Source organism: Meles meles, chromosome 7, assembly GCF_922984935.1.
Source record: "Meles meles chromosome 7, mMelMel3.1 paternal haplotype, whole genome shotgun sequence".
Lineage (NCBI taxonomy): Eukaryota > Metazoa > Chordata > Mammalia > Carnivora > Mustelidae > Meles > Meles meles.
In genome coordinates this window covers 48,965,025-48,985,699 of record NC_060072.1, presented here as the reverse complement: position 1 = coordinate 48,985,699, position 20,675 = coordinate 48,965,025, and the positions used below count along the sequence as shown (strand labels likewise).

The following is a 20,675-nucleotide window of genomic DNA, read 5'->3' as shown; positions in this document are numbered from 1 at the left end:
CGCAGAAAGCCAGCGAGGCCCCCGCGCCCCGCACCCGCCCCGCCACGACTCCCGCCCAGCAGCCTTCAGATCCGGAGACCACGGCCTCACCTTGAAGCGCACCGGCATGTCGCCCGGTGCTGGAGCCCCAGCCACTCCGACAGTTAACTGGACAAAAGGCCCCGAGGGGGCGGGGCGACAACAATCGGTTCCCTAGCAAAATCCCAGGCCTAGCGTCCCCGACTACGCGCCGGCGCACTCTGCTCTTTCCTCCTTGAGCCCCGTTGCTCAGCCTTTCCCCGCCCATTCTGCGCCTAAGAACCAATAGAGACTCGGAGGACTGCCTGTCGGCGTTAAGATTCGACCAATCAGTGCCCTAAAAGGAGACGCCCGCCTCCCGTGACAAATCCCGGGGACTTACAGAAATGGCGGGCGGAAGACTGGCCAATGAGGTTCCCGGAACCGGGGTGGGTGGGGCCCCGCGGGAGCTCCGTCCTGGGGAGAGTTCTGCGGCTCCTGGCCTTGCGGGTCCTGTGTGGCAATGGGTCTACTGACTGGTGGGATTCGTGTGTCGCAGGCTCGTTGGGCCGGGTTCGTGACGTCATAAAACATGAAGGTGTGTTCTTAATTCCAAATCTGTGACGAAACCGAAACGTTTCTTTTTCTGATATGAAAATGTTCAGGTCTATTCTGAATACCCGTTCCTCCAACTGACAGCCATGTTACACTACTTCCTGTCACATCAAAAGAGGTCGGCAAATAACAAAAAGCAGTAAAATTGACATTACAAGAGTCACCTTGTAATCTTCTGGGAAGATTCTGGGAAGAAGTGGATGTAGTTGGAAAGAAGTACATGGAATTCTCTTGGGGTACTGGTAATATTCAGTTATTTTGACGTTATTGATGATTTGAATATTTCTTTATAACTTTTGTTAAACTTTGCGTATATGTTTTATTATGCAATGTCTTGTATTATGTCATATTTTAAAATAATTTGGAAAAATAGTGGCATAATACTTACCCTAGAGTTTGTGCAACAACTCTACCACAGCATTTGGTATTTAGTGGGTACAAAATGAATAGTAATTCCCTTGGGGAAAAAAAGGGGGGTCGGCAAAAAATAAATATTGCTTAGTCAGGCCAAAAAAAAATTTAGTGACTCTTGAAAGAGAAACGGCTTACTTTCAATGATGGTCTTGCCTCCTGCTACCCTGCCCCACCAAAGGAAAAAAAAATGCACACAGAGCTCTTACCTAAGAAACATGAATGATGCTTGTGAGTCTCAACTTCCAAAGCTTCAGCATTGTCTCTCCTCTCACTCTTTTTAAAAAATAAAATTCCATCTGATTATAATAGACTATTGCCATCATCAATAAATATTCCTCCAGATTCTACCATTGACGGAACACGGAAAAGAAATAAATTGTCCAGACAGTTGTCTAATATACTTGCAGAAGATGAACATTTATTTATTCAATCATAGTATAGTGTATAGATACTAAATTTTCAAATGACAGGTATAATAGTAAGAGCTATAGGAGTTGGAGGAGGGAGTTGTCCTTAAGGGCAGAGATGATTAGAAGAAGCCTCGGGAAGAAATATTCAGACTCAGCCTTGAAGATTAGAAGGACTGAAATAAGTAAAGAGGAAAATGGAACAATCAAAGGGCAGATGTCTGAATGGAATGCTGCCAGACTTCTTCCAGAAACAATGAAAACCATGCCTTTACTTTTGTCATTTGTTGACTGAGGAAAATATACTCTTTTAAACTTCCAAATATTAATAGCAACCCTTGATGCTCTAAGCATTTTCTGCAAAGACTTGTCTTCCTGAGTCCTAATTGATGTCTCGGTTCTTCCTCATCATCACGGAGATACTTAAAAATTCATTTGAAGGAGGCACCTGATATCGGAAACAAAAAGAATATTAAATTAGCCTCTATGTGGCCATGCATCCAGGGGGCCCTTGATAAATGTTAATTGGTGATGACAGCATCTCTGTCGCGTAAATTAAGAATGGCTCAAACAAGACATGGTGGAACATAAAATGGAGGTCCTCTGCAGGAAAACAGCCCAGATCTTACAGAGTAGGAAAAACACAGCTCTGGCTGTATACACAATTTTGTTACCACATAATGTGGAGGTGAAATCAGTACAAGCAAGCATGTAGAATGTAGCCTGTCTGCTAAACAAGGGCCATGGTAACTGCAGTAGAGCTCTGCTGAGCAGGGAATAAATGACAAGAACAGCAGATGGTAAAAATGACTGAGTCACAACCTGGGTTTGCTGAGATGGGTTATAAGGATTCAAAGAAGAAGAGTACTTTATTTTGTTATTTTTAAAGGAGAGTCCACTCAAGTTAATGAGGCAAAGAGGTGCAAATGAAAAAAAGGGACAACCTTAGTAAATGAGAATTTGTAGCTTGTGTTTTACCAGCTTTTACACTCTCCGCTACTGCAGGAAACAGACCCAGTACCTACAATGGTCCACCCAAGTGTTTTGGGGAGTCCTTAGGAGGTATCTCACACGTGCTTACAGCTAGCACATATGGTATGCTGGGCAACACTGCCTCGCATTCCAATAGCCACACATCTGTATGGGTCACTCTTGCTGCTGGCCACCACAGCCACATTTGCTGAGTACTGAGTCTCCACTGGAAGACATGAAGCCTCCTCAGATGGCGCAGGCCTGCTGGTGATCTATGACAAGGCACCTCTCCCCCATTTTTGTGTTACCTTCTATTAAGTGAGTATCAAAGTGTCTTAGAGGGCTTTTCCATTTGTATTTTAGCCTTCCTTCTCTCCAAAGGGAATTCCGTGGAGCCTGAGCCAGAAAGTAATCCTCAAGTGATTGGTTTCATTCTGTGTCAATCTATGACATTCTGTTCTAGACGTGCTTCTCTCTTCCACAGACCAAGGCCCTCTTACTAGGACAAGGGTGCCGTACCTGGTTCCCTCTTCCCTTTGTTGATTTCTCTATTTCTCATGCATATAGATTTCTCTTTATTACCTGTGGGAGATTAAATTGGTACCACCTCTAGGAAAACAATTTGGCAATCCTTTTGACCCAGCAATTCTACTTTTATAACTTTATCTTACAAATATACTTCCCCATATGTGAAAAATATTTATTTAAGGTTGTTTACTGCATTGTTTAGAGTAACAAAAATTGGAAACAATTTAAATGTCCATCCTAGTTAAATATATTATAGTTCCCCCAGGGCCCAGAGCAAGAACAGGCTATGCAGCAGGTTCAGGTGGCAATGCAGGCTTCTCTGCTCCTTGGGACTCCCAACCCAGCAGATCCAGCTGGGTCAGACCCGCTTCAGGTGTCAAATGTTATATCCACCAGGGTCTGGATGGGAAAACAGAAACTACTAGAGGCATTTCAAGAAAGAAAGCTTAATATAAACTGTTGGTTTATCAGTTATTGAAGAACTTAGAAAAGGTAAAAGGAGAAACAGAGAATAGTAATTCCAGAAATCAGCTCATATCCCTGAGGTTAGAAGAGCAGAGGAAAATGTTGATGTTACTGGAACACAGAGGTTTGCCCTAGAAGCCTCAGGGAGTTGGCCAGACCTCTGAGAAGGGTCACTGCCCAGCTGGTACTGGTGTCTCTTAGGGAAAAAAGTGAGGTTGCCTCTGGGAATGACAGGAAGGAAAGAAGGAAGGAAGGAGAAAGAAAAGAAAAATAAGAAAGAAAGAAAAGAGAAAAGAAGATAAAAGAGAAGAAAAAAGAAAAGGAAAGGAAAAGTTGGTGACTGCAACCATCTGCTACCATGGAGCAAAAGGTCATCATTAAGGTGCTGCTGAGAGCAAACAGTGAACAAAAGCGAGCATTCCAGTCTCTAGTGTCCCCTCTTAGCAGACCTGACAGGGAGTTAGTTAGCAGGGTCCAAGGGCTCTGCAGAGCCCAGAAGGTAAGATTGGAAGTGAGAGTCTGTAACTTGTTAACTTTCACCCACCCAACCCTTTAAAAGAAGGAAGCATGATTTAATGAGCTAACATGGAATTAGTTTAAAAAAGAAAAAAAGCAAGTTATAGACATGTGTATAGCATACCATCAGTTGGGATAAAAGAAAGGCAAAGGAAAGAAAGAAAAAAATGATGTTATATAATAGCATCATTCACAGGCACTTGTTCCCTCATGTGTCTAACTCTATTAGCAGCAGCTATGAAGACAAAGAACATATCATTCAACTTATAAATACATGGAAACTCTAAGGTACTGACAGTTACTGTGGCTATTCTTTTTACATAAAATAACTCCATTGGCCCTTTCTAGATTCACTTTGATTTACATATATTGCAATAAGTCTGTTACTTCTTTTAGAAACAAAAACATATCAAAATCCTTTAAAAACAACTTTTACTTGCACTTAAAATATAAACATGCTACTTATTCTATTAAAAATAGGACGTCAGTCACTTCACAAATCTAGCAATTTCCCATCATTATTTTTAAAAGATTTTTTATTTATTTATTTGACAGAGAGAGAGATCACAAGTAGGCAGAGAGGCAGGCAGAGAGAGAGGAGGAAGCAGGCTCCCCGCGGAGCAGAGAGCTCCATGGGGGGCTTGATCCCAGGACCTGAGATCATGACCCGAGCCGAAGGCAGCGGCTTAATCCACTGAGCCACCCAGGCGCCCCTCCCATCATTTTCTTGATGGCAACTGAAACATTGGAGAATTTGTGATTGTATTCAAATTTGTGTTTGTGTTAAATCTGTATGTGCCTCTAACCATATTTTTATTTTACAAACAAAAATGTATTACGTATAAGCAGAATACTGTTAGACAAAAGGATTGAAGAAAGGAAATACAGAGATGAGTAAGACACAGCCCCTGCCTTCAGATCTGATTGCAGTTGAATGAGGGAACAGACGCATATACAAAGAGCCCAGGAAATAAATGATAGAAAGAAGGATTCAAGGAAGGGGCTAAAAATGAACACTCAGGTATTCTGGAGATACTTTTAAATCCAGTGCCAGGAAGTTTGATCCAAGAACTGGGGATTAAAGAGCAGACAGGATAAGACAGCTGCTTTTAAGTTCCATCCTGGGAAACACCTGATCTAGAGGACCTTTCACTTTCCCTTTTGTTCTGCCCTAGGTAGCTGAATCCAGGCCAGAACTAACATTTGCTCCAGACTGGGTCCCAAAAAGGTAAGTTAACTTGCTCTCTGTTGTCTTTTTTTCTCGTTGCTTCAAAAGTCAGAGTAAAGCTGTTTTAGTAACCACCGTTCTAGCAACACAGTATCCTCCTTGTGTTTGCAATATGTAATTTTTTTCTCAAATATCTTGCAAGGTAACTGAAATTCCAGTTTCCAGGCTTAGTAATGCTCTTGAGCTCTGTCACTTCCTCTTGGGTCATATTTACGTGGGCTTTCCTTGGTAAATCTTGATCTCTGCCAAAAAGCAATCAGTCTGAAAGCCGCTTTCTTTGGCATTTTTCCATCAGTTTTAACTGCTTTTTCCTTACATGAATGAATTTCTGATTGCACAACTGGAAAGAAAAATGACAAAATTAAATCAATGGATTCTGTCTCAGAAGCAAAATTGCTGATATTTCACATTAGTGTCAGTAAAAATCAAATAAACAGGGTGTGTGATTAAGACTCACCAATGAGCCAAGGGCAATTTATCCTCCAGACTTTTCACCATGGGATGCCTTTGTTGACAAAGAAGTGTCTGGCTTTTGAATCAATGGGGCACCTTTGGAGGGACTGCAGGTTCTCCTGACAACAAGTACTTTTTTTTTTTTTTTTTTTGGTGATCTCCAGGGACTCCTAGCCTTACAGGACATGACTGAATAAAGAAAGTAATTCTTAATAAGCCACTGCAGGCCTCACATACCATAATAACAAGTTGTACCTCTGCTGAACGAGACACAGGGAACAAAATATGAAGACACAAAATTCTTTTCATTTTAATGCCTTCACTGTTGATGATTCTGCTATCTAAAAATTGCCTTCCCTTTTCTTCAGTGATTATTGTCTTAAATCATCATCTCTATGAATGTATCTACAGGAACACAGGTTTTTCTGGAATTGCTAACTCTATAGATTGGGAAGCATTAATTCTCTGACCACTTAAAACCAGACATCTTGTCTTAAGGTCAGATCAGAAGACACTGTCTTCCTAAGAACCTTCTAAATCTCTTCACCGAAATAAATATTAAATATTCTTTTATCACATAGTGTATGGCACCTTAAGAACTTCAGATCAATACCAAATAGCTGTTATTATGACTTCTGAAATCGCTGTTATATTAGTAATGCTCTATCAAATATCAATACAGAACTAAGAATTTTTCAAAACATCAATCAGTTTTCCTCTCCTTAGTGACTTATAATTGTTGGTTCCCTTTAAAACTCATTCATTTGCAGGGCGCCTTGGTGGCTCAGTGGGTTAAAGCCTCTGCCTTCGACTCAGGTCATGATCCCAGGGTCCTGGGATCGAGCCCCATATGGGACTCTCTGCTCAGCAGAGAGCCTGCTTCGCCTTCTCTCTCTGCCTGCCTCTCTGCCTACTTGTGATCTCTGTCTGTCAAATAAATAAATAAAATCTTTAAAAAAAAAAACTCATTCATTTGGGTTTTGGTGGAACAATGAGTTCGTAAGATCTTAGTACTACGTTCATCCATCAGTCTCTCAACTTCCAGTAATGGAATTAATAATGTTTGACCCTACAGAGAGTGATTTACCCAATTGTAAAATACTACGTATATGAATTTAAGGAAATTGTTTCAATATTACTGAGCACAACTTACAGAATAGGGTTTAGGAATCCCGCTTATTTAAGACCATCATAGCTGTGGCAGATACTGAGGCTGACACTGCAAATCCACTCCAGCCTCCTTCTCATGTGTTACAGAAATTAGAAAGCTGAAAGTCCCTTTGACACTAGGCCTCTTCACAGCTGAAGGTCAGGTATAACTTACACTTTGCTGATGAGAAGCACTTGCATAAACTAAATTAAATGAGAGAAAAGCAAGGCACAGGCCCCTGTTTTGATGGTGTTAAGTCATGCAGGAGCAAGAGGAGCATGGTTCTGAGAGACCAGCTCCAGCAGTCTCTCCCTGATCACCACAGCAGTAACGGAGTTCTGGAGCCAGGGTTTACAGCAGTAGTTTATTAACTTAGCCAAGAATCTCCTGGTTCAACAACTCCTGGCATTAGTGAGTCTATGCTATGATGTGGCCCTAGAATTTACTACTTCTGCCTTCCCAAAGATTTTGTAAGCCACTCTGTGTCAGTCATCTATTGCCACAATAATGCTGTATAACAAACACCCTCCAAATGGCAGCAGCTTAAAACAGTAACCATTTATTATTGCTCATGAATCTATGGGTCAGCCGGCCAGTCGCTAATAGTCTAAGTTGAGTTTGGCTGACCTCAATGAGCTTGCTTAAGTACTTGTGGTCAGCTGGTCTCAGATGACCTCAGCTAGGACAACTCTCACTGTTCCCTCACCTTCCAACAGGCCAGCCTGGATTATTCTCATGGGAGAGGAAGCTACCGAGAGAGAGCAAGGTCTTTTGAAGTTTAGGTTTAGAAAGAGCACACCATCACTTCTGCCACATTCCATTGGCCAAAGCAAGCCAAAAGGCGAGCCCAGATTCAGGAGGTAGGGAAACAGACTCAATCTCTTGAGGGGAGGAGTTACAAAGACTAATTGTAAAGGAGGAAAGAAAATGTGGGGCTATTATTACAATAAATCTGTCTCAACACTGAACACCTAAAAATACCCTCTCTGCTTTAAATAGCTGAATAAATTATGTTCTCTGCAATTTAACTCTGACCAATACAATCGTGGGTTATACATATGCATGTATCTCTATTCCCTCTAAAAATGCTATAAAATGACAGTAGATGAATAAAACCGGTATAAATTGGCAAGGTCGGAGAGAATGGCAGAGGAGATAACTGCAAAATAGAGATGTTGACAAAAATTGGTGATATGGAGAACAAGGTCTGTTGCAGGCTGGGCTCTGTGGGAAACAGACCCCAAGCTGCAGTTGAATGTACTGAATGTTTACTAGTGAGGTCCCGTAGGACCAAAACCTGTGGGAGAGAGGGCAATGGAGCAGGACTGGGTAGAAAAAGTCAGGCTTCAAGGCAGGTCTGACAACAACTTCAGCTAACCCCATGCAGAGTCCAGAACTGAAAGCCTTATCCTGTGCTGGGCCCTAGGCAGGGGCCAGCCTTGGGGAAGGTGGTTCCCTGCAGTGGAGGTAACATCACAGGCCACTGACAGTAACAGTAGCAGCTGTCCTTCCTTGAAGTGGGACACGGACAAGTGCATCATTGTAAGCATGTTCCTACAAAGTAAACAAAAACTAACAAAAAAACCCATGCATTTGAAGCCATAGGCGAAAATATCTCTGTTCCCATGGGGAGTCAGCCTCAACGTAGCTATTAGAGTATGAGTCCCAAAAACTTCAAGAGGGAAGGATGGTATCTGTCAGGTCTGGTGCTCTTGGTTCTGGTTCAGAACTCCCAGAGACAAAACGCTGGACTTGGATCTCATGGTGCCCTTTCCCTTCCCTAGCCTGTCTCCTCTACCTTACCATGGCATGGTCCGCTTTGCTCCCACACCAGGCCACCCACAACCTTGTGCTTCCGGAGATTCTGCCTGTGTTGCAGCCAGGCAGACCAGAAAGCCAGATGCAGGAGCCAGCAGGACGCTCTATGAGTTTCACAGGCAAAGGGTGGGAATTGGAGCTAGACAGGAGCACAGAGGAGCTGGAGAGGAGCATCTGAGAGAGAAGCAAAAGAAAAAGAAACTAGACCTGAAGAACTGGCCTAGGACTTGCCTTTTTACGTATAGGTAAATCAAACTCACATATTTTTTAAAAAGTTGTCAATACTAGTGAACCAAGAGAGAAAAAAATATTGACTCCCGAAAATTAATTCCAATTACAGTCATTTATCAACTGATTTCTATAATTTATGCCTAATTACCATATAGCACAATCACAAGCGTACATGCCATAAAGTGTATGATCAGTAGATTTGAAAGTTAAACTTTCCACTATATAGACAGCCATTAGGGTTTGCTATTTCTTCCTTACAATCCAAGGCTCACTCCATAACTCTGGAGGGCACACGAGCCAGAGGGCAACTCCATTCTCTTCTGATGAAAGAACACTCTGTGGAAAAAATCATGTTCCAAGTAAATGTTCTCTTTACAATTCAAGCCACTTTCTTCTTTGAATTATGATGTTCTCTTGATCATGGGCTTTTATTGTTAAGAAAGCAAGGGTCCTGGGGCACCTGGGTGGCTCAGTGGATTAAGCCTCTGCCTTTGGCTCAGGTCATGATCTTGGGGTCCTAGGATCGATCCCGCATTGGGCTCTCTGCTCAGCAAGAAGCCTGCTTCCCCTCTCTCTCTCTCTGCCTAGCTCTCTGCCTACTTCTGATCTCTCTCTTTATTTATTTATTCTCTTATTTATTTATTATTAAATAAATAAATAGTCTTAAAAAAAAAAGAAGAAAGAAAGGGTCCATTTCCAAAACATGCTTCATCTCAGCGAAATGCAGTGAAATGTGTGCAAACACTCTGTAAATTAGAAAACATTACAGAAATGTGAGCAGTTCCTGATATGAGGTATTAAGAATGGTCTCCTTTTGTACCATTTGTACCATTCCTCATCTTTGCTCTTCCTCCACAGTGGAACTCATGCAGTTTAACGTTACTCATTAGTCTCCAATTTATTGTGAATAGTACCTTTTGTGATGATGATGATGATTATTATTAATATTGAGTGCTCATTACATGTCTTATGACTGTGTATGCTGTATCAGAATGGTTTCATCAGGGAAACAGGGCCACTGTAAATGGTATAGGAATAAGGGGCTTTATATGGAAATGATGACTTACATAGATGTGAGAGGAGCTGGAGGAGTAAAGGTCTAGAAGGTGGCAGCCAGCGGAGTGGAGAGTCACTGATGTGTTCAGTCTGAAGTCCTAGATTGTGGATGGAGAGACTCAGCTCTTGGGGCCTGTCTGAGTATCCTGTAGTAGCTACAGAATGAGAGCTCACAGAGAGGACTATGAGCCTCTGTGTCCAGTGAAGTCCTGATGAGCCTAAGCAACTATCATCCCAGAAACAATTGTTGCCCTTCATTTTTGCCTACCAAGTCTTGCACAAGTCACAAACTCAAAGTCTCACTTACAAACTCCAGTTTGGGAACACAAAGGAAAGGAGATTCTGGGAAGTTCCAGATGTTCTGGTAGTTTCCAGCCTTAGGAAAAATATTGGTGGTGCTGAGTTACCATCAGGCAGTGCAGCACACAGACAACTCTAATATCTAGGAAACAAGTGTTACTGTTAACATTTTTTTGGCAGTTAAAATGCTGAGATGTTTAATGACTTGCCTGAGGTCATATGCTAATAGGTTGCAGACCTAAAACTCAAACCCAGGTCTGTTTGAGACCCACGATCATACTTGTAACGACTCTTATTTAATGGTCCTTCAAAAATCTACAAATACTGATTATCGGTCATAATATTTAATATTATTTCCTGTCTCTGTGAGGGGCAGAGGCATATGTTTCAACTATTCTAGAACCCTGCAGTTAAGAGATACGGATCTCAGGACTAAAGTGATCTGTCAGGGATGTAAGTCTTCTTTGGGGCTGAGCTGGGACATTTCTGCTGCCCAAGGAATCAGGGGTTTGGCAGCTTACAGAGCTACACCATCAAGAAGTCTCATTTCTTCCTCTGGCTACAGAAAAATTAATGCCTCCCTCCCTCCCCCTTAATTCTTCCATCCTTTCTACATGCTGTGACCTACACAATAATACCTCAAACCTGTGTTTTGGGAGGAAGGAAAGAATGTACTTTCTATTACCTCAAGCCCAGTGAAAAGAGCTTCCAGGGAACATTTGGAGAGCTTGTCAAATGCTCCTTGGACTTTGTGAAACAGAAAGGGTATTATCTAATTCCTGCCTAGGGACGCACAATGGTGAAAGATTATAGCTAGAATTGCTGGTTTAATGGCAGAATGACAAGAGGTGGGTGCATTAGGAACAAACTACACTTCTGCCCACAGTAGGACAAAAACATCTGAGTTTCCTTGTGGGCCAAGTTGGACAGATGGGAGCCCCCCAACCTGGGGTCATGTTTGCTTCTACCTCAGAGTATTGCCTTGAGGGGAAATGTGACCCGTAGGTGGATTGTCAGTACACCAGGTGCTGAGGGTGGGATCATGGTGGCTATTGATGTACAGCCCCTCCCACACCAGGGGAGCTGCAGTCAGAGGTCCTTGGTGGGCACACCTCCAAAACATCCCTCAGGGGGGAAAGCCAGCAATTGTGCACCTGCCACCTCAGAGGAAATCATCAGATTACAGGCTACACAAGCCACAAAAAGTCTTTCATTAATCCCCTCTCCTTCTGAGCCTGGCCCTGGAAAGGTCAGAAGTAGCACCTACAAAGCAGGGAAAAGTAGACGGACTAAGGCAAAACAAGCAAGTGGAGAAGTCAACTAAGTGTCTCTCTCCAACTGGGCACAGTTGCAGGGGAGCGGGGCAGAAGGAAAGGAAAAAAGAACTGGATCTGAGTTTTAGACTACATGAGAACTTTAAAAACTACCAACTGGAGGCTGTTCTTGTGACTAAAAGCAAGCAAGGAAAAAAAAATTCCCTATCTATGAGTAACTGAAAAGGTTTGGGTACCAGCACTGCATCCAGGAAGGGGTCTGGATGGGAAAGAATGAAGCTGATTTCTGCATGACCCTATTTAGTCCAGTTTGTAAGTAAAATGACTATACCAACATAATAGGAGTAATGGGACAAAATGAAAGAATCCTAGCAACTACCAATATTACAGCAGAATCTTAAAATGTCATATAAAAGTTAGAAAATGAAGTTGAAGCCACCTCCTGCAAGTTAGATTTTAAAAATCCATAAAAAGGGTGCCTGGGTGGCTCAGTGGGTTAAAGCCTCTGCCTTTGGTTCAGGTCATGATCCCAGGGTCCTGGGATCGAGCCCCGCATCAGGCACTCTGCTCGGCAGGGAGCCTGCCTCCCCCTCTCTGTGCCTGCCTCTCTGCCTACTTGTGATTTCTGTCTGTCAAATAAAGAAATAAAATCTTTAAAAATATATATTTTAAAAATCCATAAAAAGAAATAAAATACAATAAAACAGTCATTGAGGAGGTCCAAAATCTGACATTATAATAGGAATTTGTAAAAGGGAAAATGGGGGAGGGGGAATGTGGAAAAAGAAATTTTAAAATTATTTTTCAAGAAATCTTCCCAGAACTGAAAAGATGAGTTTCTAAAATAAACCTTCTCACCAATCATATGCATTAATTATTCAGCAAATATCTGAAAATACCATTTTTGTGCTAGGCTGGTATTCTAAAACTATAACAATGACTAAAGCCAAGGATGTAAGTCCCTGCCAAGGAGCTTGCCTCCTCCTGAGAGAGATGGGTAATTGACAAAGAAATAATGACATTTGTCAGATGGTGATAGGAGTCATTAAGGAAAATTAACCAGGATAAAGGAATATGGAATAATGAGATGGTGGGAAGGGATTGCTGTTTTAGGCCAGGTGGTCAGGGAAGGCCTCTCTGATCACATGATATTTGAACAGAGGGAGCAAGAGTTGCAGACATACTGGATCTTTATCCACCATGTTTACTAATGTATCCCAACCATCTAGAATAGTGCCTGGCTCGTAGTAGGCACTCCAGAAACACTTGATGAATGAATCAAAGCATAGGGAAAAGCATATGCAAAGGCCGTGATACAAAATCATCCTTGGCTTGTTCAAGAATGCCAGCATAGCTGGAGCAAAGGAAGCTTGGGGAGAAATAGTAGATGATGACCTGGCAGGCCACGGCAAGGACTTTGGATTTTATTCTGAGACAGATGAAAACCCATTGCAGGGGCGCCTGGGTGGCTCAGTGGGTTAAGCCGCTGCCTTCGGCTCAGGTCATGATCTCAGGGTCCTGGGATCGAGTCCCACATCGGGCTCTCTGCTCAGTGGGGAGCCTGCTTCCCTCTCTCTCTCTCTCCCTGCCTCTCTGTCTACTTGTGATCTCTCTCTGTCAAATAAATAAATAAAATCTTTAAAAAAAAAAAAAAAAGAAAAAAGAAAACCCATTGCAGGGTTCTGGACATCAAAGTGTCATGATACAATTGCTATTATTAAAGAACTACCCTGGCTTCTAAGAAAGGAGGTGAGGCTGGGAGTAGGGGCACTACACTAGTCCAGGGAGACGTTATGAGTGACTTAGATTAGGGTAGTATTAGCAGAGATAGTGAGAAATTATCAAATTACTGACAAATCTCAAAGACAGGTTACACAAGACTTGCTGATGAATTAGATGTCATATATGAGAGAAACAGAGAAGTTAAGGATGAAGCCAAGGCTTTTAGCAACAACAGTTAGAAGGATGGAAGGGGAAACTGTTAGATGCAAGGTGGGATGTGAGGACCAGACACAAGGGTGAGAAATGAGGGTCTATTTAGGACTTAATAATTTTGAGATGCCTACAAGACGTGCAAGTGGAGATGTCACATGTATCTCTTTCCTAAACAAATAAATTTAAGGGAAAAATGCATATTCAAGTTTGTCCTCCTCAATACAACACATCTGTCTCAAGAGCCAGACTTGTGACCAGAGTTTAAAGCCCATTTCCAACCCTGAGACCTGACAATCCAATAGTCCCCTCCTCACAGCTAAAATAAAAGCTACTGATTCTCTTTTATGAAGCCTACAGGATCTTTCCTTCCCCAAATGTATTCCTTGCATTTTCCACATTACATTCTCCCTCTTTCCCCCAGCTTTCTGAAAAACAGGTCTTTCTTATTTTGGAAAAGGAAGCAAAGAAATACAAACCCTTCATTTGACCATCCTCACTTTCTTCCTCATTTACCTGACAAAACTCAGTTGCTTCCTACTCAGGTCTCTGATGAAGCTTTCTCTTAACCCAATCCTTTTAAGTCCAAGCCTACAGCCTATTCTCTGATCTGTGCACCTTCACTGGAGTTCTCCACCATTCCCTGTGGTTGACTTCTCATAGGGGCCTCCACCAGGATTCATTTTGGCCATCTGCTCTCCTATCTGCATGCTTTCGCCCTCAGAAAGCTTATCATTCCTATAACTGCAGTGAACACCCCTGTGTGGATAACTCCCACCTGCTAATTTCAGTCTTCACTTCTTTTTTTTTTTTTTTTTTTTCTTTTTTTTTCAGAGAGAGAGAGAGAGAGATTACAAGTAGGCAGAGCAGCAGCCAGAGAGGGGAGGAAGCAGGCTCCCTGCCAAGCAGAGAGCCCGATACGGGGCTAGATCCCAGAGACCCTGAGATCATGACCTGAGCTGAAGGCAGAGGCTTAACCCACTGAGCCACCCAGGCGCCCCTCAGTCTTCACTTCTTATCAGAGTTGGACTTCCTAAGAGTATCCAAGCAAAGTGGTGATCAGGCATTAGGGCTGGAATCAGATGGCTCAGGTTTAAGTTTAACTATATAAACCTGGCATTATATTTAGCTTCTCATCCTTTATGAAATGGGAATAACAGTACGTAACTCAGTTTCCATGAGGATTACATAAGTTTTATATGTGAAACACATAGTCCCTGGCACATAATAAATAATAAATGTTAGCTATTATTTTTGGAGATCACACTATCACTGCAGATTTAATGTATGCAACCCCAAATTCTTCCTTTGCTTCTCTATCAGTTCTCAAGTTTTTCTGTACTATTACTAGTTTTCAGACCCACAGATTTAACATTTGTAATAATCTTTGATTTACCCATTACTTCAATTTTTTAAATTCAGTCAGTTGACAAGTAGGTTTTGCTAACTTTCCTACTAACTCTTTCTTCAAACATTTTCTTTTTTCTTTATCCTTCTTCTATGTCCCAGCTTAGTCCCCATCTTCTCACACTCACACAGCCAGAGCAACAAGCTCCTCATTGGTCTCTGCGGACTCAGCCTCCAAACACAAACCATGGAAATATTATTTAAGTCCTCATGTGGTCTCTCCTTCACTCAGAAAACTTTGAGTTTTTGTTGTTTGCATTCCTATCAGATGAAGAATCCTCTAAGTGGATAGAACTTTCTAGAACTTCCATAATACAGCTCCATTCTATGCAGTCTTATTTTCTTCCACTCACCTTCCTTGCCAGCTCTGTCTCTCTACTGCCCCAAGACCATCTCACTATCTTTCTGGCCTCTCTACTTTCATGCACATTGTTCTCACCTGGAATCCCCCCGCCCCCACCCCGCCACTTTTCTCCAGCTATCTCAGTCCTACCTGCTCTCCAGCCCAGCTCCACAGCCTTCTCCCTGAGATGTATGACATGAAATTTCATTCATTCCATTACTCCAGCACCTGAAATCAGCATTTGATCCTATTTACATATCATAACATATTGTTCCATGAAGTGCAAATATGTCATTTTTGTGTCTATTAGATTATAAGATCCTAAAAGGTCATAATGTTTTCTAAACCTCAGTGTTCCTGCTTTACCCCTTCCCTACCCCATGCCTAGGAAAGTAAGTGGTAAAGACCTAGGAAGTCTTGGTGAGAATATAAAAATAATGATAATAATTATATACACTGTGCTATATACCAAGTACTCATCTCAGGAGCTTTGTACATATATTAATTTGTTTAATCTTCACAATAATTCTATAAAGTAGAACTATTATCTCTATTTTACAGCTGAGGAAACTGAGGCACAGAGAGGTTAAGTAAGTTGACCATAATTGATTACTGACCCAGAGTAATCTTCACACATGCAAATATGTGAGAGAATGCAAAATATAATTTAGGAAGACTGTATTGTAAAAACTCCGTTGAAGACCCAAAGAAAAGAAATCTTAAGACTTACCCTCACTTCAGTGATACAAAGTAACTGCATTTCTAGGTAGTGAAGGGGAGAGATTAAATAGGGATCACATTTTTTTTAAAGATACAATTTATCATCTTTCTCTGATTCTAAATGAATCACAGAAGAGACTGGAAAAAACATCCAGTCCCACCCCTACTCCCTCCCTTCCCATGTATAAATAAGGCCACCCAACTACAACCATCAGTACCTCATGAAATAAGCATCCATGTAAATTGGCTACTGCTCTGCCCTAGAAGGAGATGCATATTACATGGTATACTCTGAAAGTCATGTGCTTCTCTTCTTTACCTGTCACAAGGAACCCTTTTGGATATGCACAAATAAGGAAGTGCTGTATGAACTAACTTGTGACTGAAAATCGGTCAAGTATTCCCCACAAATAGCAACTCGTCAGCACCTACCTGAACTCTAGGTGTTGACGCTTTAGAAAAGAGCGTGAGGAGGCTGGAGCCATTCCTCCAGGGCTGGCCCAGCAGGCTGCACTCTAACACGGAAAGCGAATCCCCAAAAGCTAAACTGTCCTACCAGCACTCAGCATCTCCCATGGGTGAAGGAAAGACTGTAGCTTGACTACAGCGCAATACTAATGTGCTGAGGTGAAGAGTTGGACTAATCAGTCATTTTCCTGTTGCGTAAGTAAGAATTTGTACCTCTTGGCTTTTTGTTAGAGAAGGAGGGAGAAGTGTGGCTTGTTATCTCGGAAAACTCTGCCCAATGAGAGGGGCTGGCCCTTTAGAGGATCTTCCCGGGTTGCCACACAGAGTTTTGCAAACCTGGCTTAAAAGTCTTGAAATAGTTACCTTTGCTTACAGTAGTGGTTGGAAAAATAAAATGGGAATTAAGAAACCTTATAATACAATAGTCTATACCACCTCATATTCAAATTTTTTTTAGCTCAGATTATTTCCATATGGTTGGAAGACTTCAATTTAATTTTATTAAAGATAATTAACAACTCTCTGAAACAGTAGTTATCTATATGTAATTCTACCTCCAGCAAAATATTTATGTTTCACCTGCCACACATATTCTTGACTGGCATTCGAGTGGCTTATTAGCTGTCTTGCCCCTAGCATCTATTCTGTCTTAATGACTTCTATCCTCCAACACTGTTGAAAGTGACTTAAAGCAGTATGGATTCCAGAGGCAGCCTGCCAGATGAAGCAGAGAAGCCGCAAGAAGCATACAATGAAAGAAAAGAGAGTGCAGTTCCCCTGAGATAGGTGTACGTTAACGTAACCATGGTTTTTAATCTCCTCATATACTCTCTTTGTAACTATACATGTCTTAAATAGTAGGTTCGAAAGAAACATAATAGCTAACAGCTGGACTCTTTCTAGCACTTTCTTATCAAGTACCTTCTAGTTTGCAGCCTCCTAGAACAAAGAATGCCTCTGTTGCTTAAGCCCAGAAGCTTGATTTATAAATTTAGCATAATGAACCCTGTCAAAATTTTATTACCAATTGGTTTGTACCATAATATATGCATGGAGTGGCTATTGTATAAGGATGACTTATTTTAATGCACTAGAACTTTCCCTTTGTTAACTTTCTCTTAGCCCTGGGAATTGTATTGTCTCCTTTGTTTGTATTTAGATAGCTGCCATTTAGCCAGCTGCCATAAGATAGCCATCTCCATCTGATTTCTTTGGAGTTACAATTCATGTATTAAAGTGGAATCCATATCTTTTATCCCCCTTGGGTAATGAACAGAAAAGATCCTGTCTACAACTGATACAACACCTGTGTGTTCTCATAAGAGCCAGTACCCAAGTTAAATCCCAAACTACGAGTACTTATTATAGTCTTCCTGGAGCCCACGTATGCCAAGGCACTTGCCCCACAAGACAGCCTGGAACCAAGGTGTAATCAAGCTTTCACTGGTCCCACTGGACTGGGCTATGAATCATCTCCCTTTCTTACCCAGCTGGCACAGATAAATAGCAACTGAACAGCATTTTATCTCCTGAAGAGTATAATTTCCTTAAATTAACATAAGATACTAGCTGTTGTATTCACTTGCAGCTTTTATAAGACCAGACATATCTCAGGAAGACCTAACTAATCTCAGGAAGCAACCCACACGTGGAAAAAGCCTATTACAGAGTTGAAATCCTCTTAAGGAGATGGAACAGGCAGAATCGTCCTCACGATCACCTGTCTGGGAAATCTGAGCTGATGGGACCTGAACAGCACTGCAGCTCCAAGCAATAACACCACCTTTTGTGCTCAGGTTCATTTTATTGCTGAAATCACTCTGTCACCTGCCTCTTCCCCAGGGGCTGAGCAAATAAGAGATTGTTACATCCATCAGCAAGTCCATCTCGTTCACTGAAACTTATCTCACAAATAGTAGCTGATCAAAAGATGAGAAAGTGGCACAAAGTGGTCTAATTTTTATAAATCCCCTCCCCCTTACACACACACACACACACACACACCTTTGTTGGGAAAAGCACCAGCTTTCCTTTCACGGGAGCAGCAACCTGTAAAGTAGTGGATCCTTTCAGAGCATTCAGATATGACCTACATTGGAGCTGTTATTTGTTCCACTGGGTTCTGGCATTTTATTTAGGTTAAATTTGCAGTGTATCTGTCTTCCGCTGAAAGTGACTTTTTTTCCTAATCTTCATAACCTGGAAGGAGTGCAAATCATTTAGGTGTATACAAAAAGTAATAATGCATTCATAATATAAACAAAAAACAGGAAATTTTTTTTTCCTTGAGGATTCCTGCTAAATATTCTAAGAGTCGGTGGGGATTGTGATACTCCTTTTTTTTTTTTTAAACCATGGGCCACATTTGCAGCACCATGTCCACTTCCTTGTCTGTAGCTAGAATGGAGTTTCCCAGACTTGGTGCCCTAGTGGTCAAGAATGCATGCTCCCAGCCCCCTGGGTTTGAATCCTCACTCTACTATGAAGCTAATAGTAGCCTAGAGATAATAATTAGTACCTCCATCATGAGATGGTGACGAGAAGTCATTTGGTTAATATAGGTGAAATATTTAATAGTGACTAGCTAATCATAAGTGCTGCATATTATCTTGATTATATTCCACAGAACACTAGTTCTAAGAGGTGTTCCTGGAGAAACAAGGGTCTATAGACAAATAAGATTGGAAATACTTCACACTAACATATTTGAGATCTATAAAGCTATCAGTTAAGTACCACTAAGAAAGAAAAAGCAGGACACAAAGCTCTCCTGGGAATTTGGCAATTCTGATTTTGGGTTTATTGCTTTGTTGGCGCATGCTAGGTCATCCTTTTGTACCCACCTCAGTAACAAAATACACCCTCAACTATGGGATATCTTCCTTTCTTAAGTTCTATCAAGCACTTGGTTGTTGCTTTGCAAGAAAATATGGAATTGTTAAACCCGCAGTGCTGAAGTTTTGCCACTCTAACATCATACCTACACCCCACTGCTCTGTTTCCATACCTTTTGGCATATACAGTAACATTTCAGAGCCAGATCAGGGTGTGAACTTTTGAAGACATTCTGAAGAGCAATTAAACATCACATACATCCTAAGAAGGTACCTAACTCAATTAATGTGATGACAGCAGGAACAGCTGTGACCAAGTTCACACATGCCCAGCAGTGACCTCAGTTGAGCAGGTCTCAACGGCTGCCTGCCAACAGCCAGTGTAAGATTCCGCTGTCCAAGAACTATCCCAGCTTCAGGGTGATAAAATTGGGAGGAAAGTACTGCTTAGAATTGATGAAATATTTATGTACTCCTTTAGGACATCCCCGATGCATGTTTAGCATATTAAAAGTGGAAGGAAGGCCCACAGTAAAGAAACCATCTTCCCTGATTTAAGCCAACATGGTCCAAAAGGACCACACAGCCTTTTTTACAAAACTAACACCTATCAACCTGTTGGGGTGTGCTGAGATAGAACCTGACAAATCTGAGCATTACAGGGGTACCTGGGTGGCTCAGTCTCTAGGGGTCTACCTTTGGCTAGGGTCATGATCCCAGGGTCTTGGGTTCCGGCCCCACGTCAGGCTCCCTGGTCGGCAGGAGGCCTGCTTCTCCCTCTCCCACTCCCCCTGCTTGTGTTCCCTCTCTCCCTGTGTATATCTCTGTCAAATAACTAAAATCTTTTTTTTTTTAATCTGAGCATTGCAAAGTAATTGGAAGAGAGTTTTGCAGCTCCTTTATAAACAAGCAACAGCAAAGAAAAGGAAAACTACCCTGATGGGGTTCACAACATACTACCCCAAAATATGGCACCTTCGCATATTGAATATTTTAACCTGGAGGAGTTTGAGAAAAGGGCAGCAGCAAGGAAGGTCAGTCACTCTTTTCCCCTGAAACAGGTCATAAAATCCTTATGCGAGAGTGTCCTCCCTCTACCCAGAGGAAAGGAGCTTCCTTGTCTCCAAAGAAAAGTGATGCCCAGATAAATCCTAATGAGCAGGCCTTGCTAGTTTCCCCCAGTTTAGTACACTCACCTCAGACTCTTGAACCCATCATGTTTCTCCACAACTGCCCAGTCTTCCTCAAACCCAGCAGAAAGATACACAGATCTGTTTCTTCAGGTTTTCCTTTCCTTAGGAAGGCTTCGGCATCACATAAGACCTATCTATACTCAGTACATCTGTGTGCTGCTTTCCTGTTAATCCGTCTTTGTTAGTTTAACTCTCAGACTCAGCCAGCGACTCTGAGAAAGTTAAGGAAAACTTTTTCCTCCTCTACCACCCTGTTTGGGATCAAACACAGAAAAGTAGTCCCCAAAGAACTCCTGGAGACTACTGAGGAGTCAGTCTCTCCATACTTTTAAGGAAAGTATTTGCCTTGATCTC

General features: G+C 41.8%; 1 protein-coding gene and 1 long non-coding RNA gene across 9 annotated transcripts in view; one reads left to right on the top strand and one right to left on the bottom strand.

Moving 5' to 3' along the window:
- MDM1 (Mdm1 nuclear protein) overlaps positions 1-223 on the bottom strand; it is a 35,392-nt gene extending 35,169 nt beyond the window's left edge. For all 5 annotated transcript variants that reach the window (XM_046013767.1, XM_046013769.1, XM_046013768.1 and 2 more), the window contains exon 1: positions 91-223. In XM_046013767.1, coding sequence (XP_045869723.1) covers positions 91-108 — 18 coding nt within the window. In that variant the 5' untranslated portion in view covers positions 109-223. The remainder of the gene's footprint in view (positions 1-90) is intronic.
- A 266-nt stretch (positions 224-489) lies between these two features.
- LOC123945751 overlaps positions 490-20,675 on the top strand; it is a 177,283-nt gene continuing 157,097 nt past the window's right edge. For all 4 annotated transcript variants that reach the window (XR_006819497.1, XR_006819495.1, XR_006819496.1 and 1 more), the window contains exons 1-2: positions 490-595; positions 5,090-5,142. This is a non-coding gene — a long non-coding RNA (uncharacterized LOC123945751). The remainder of the gene's footprint in view (positions 596-5,089; positions 5,143-20,675) is intronic.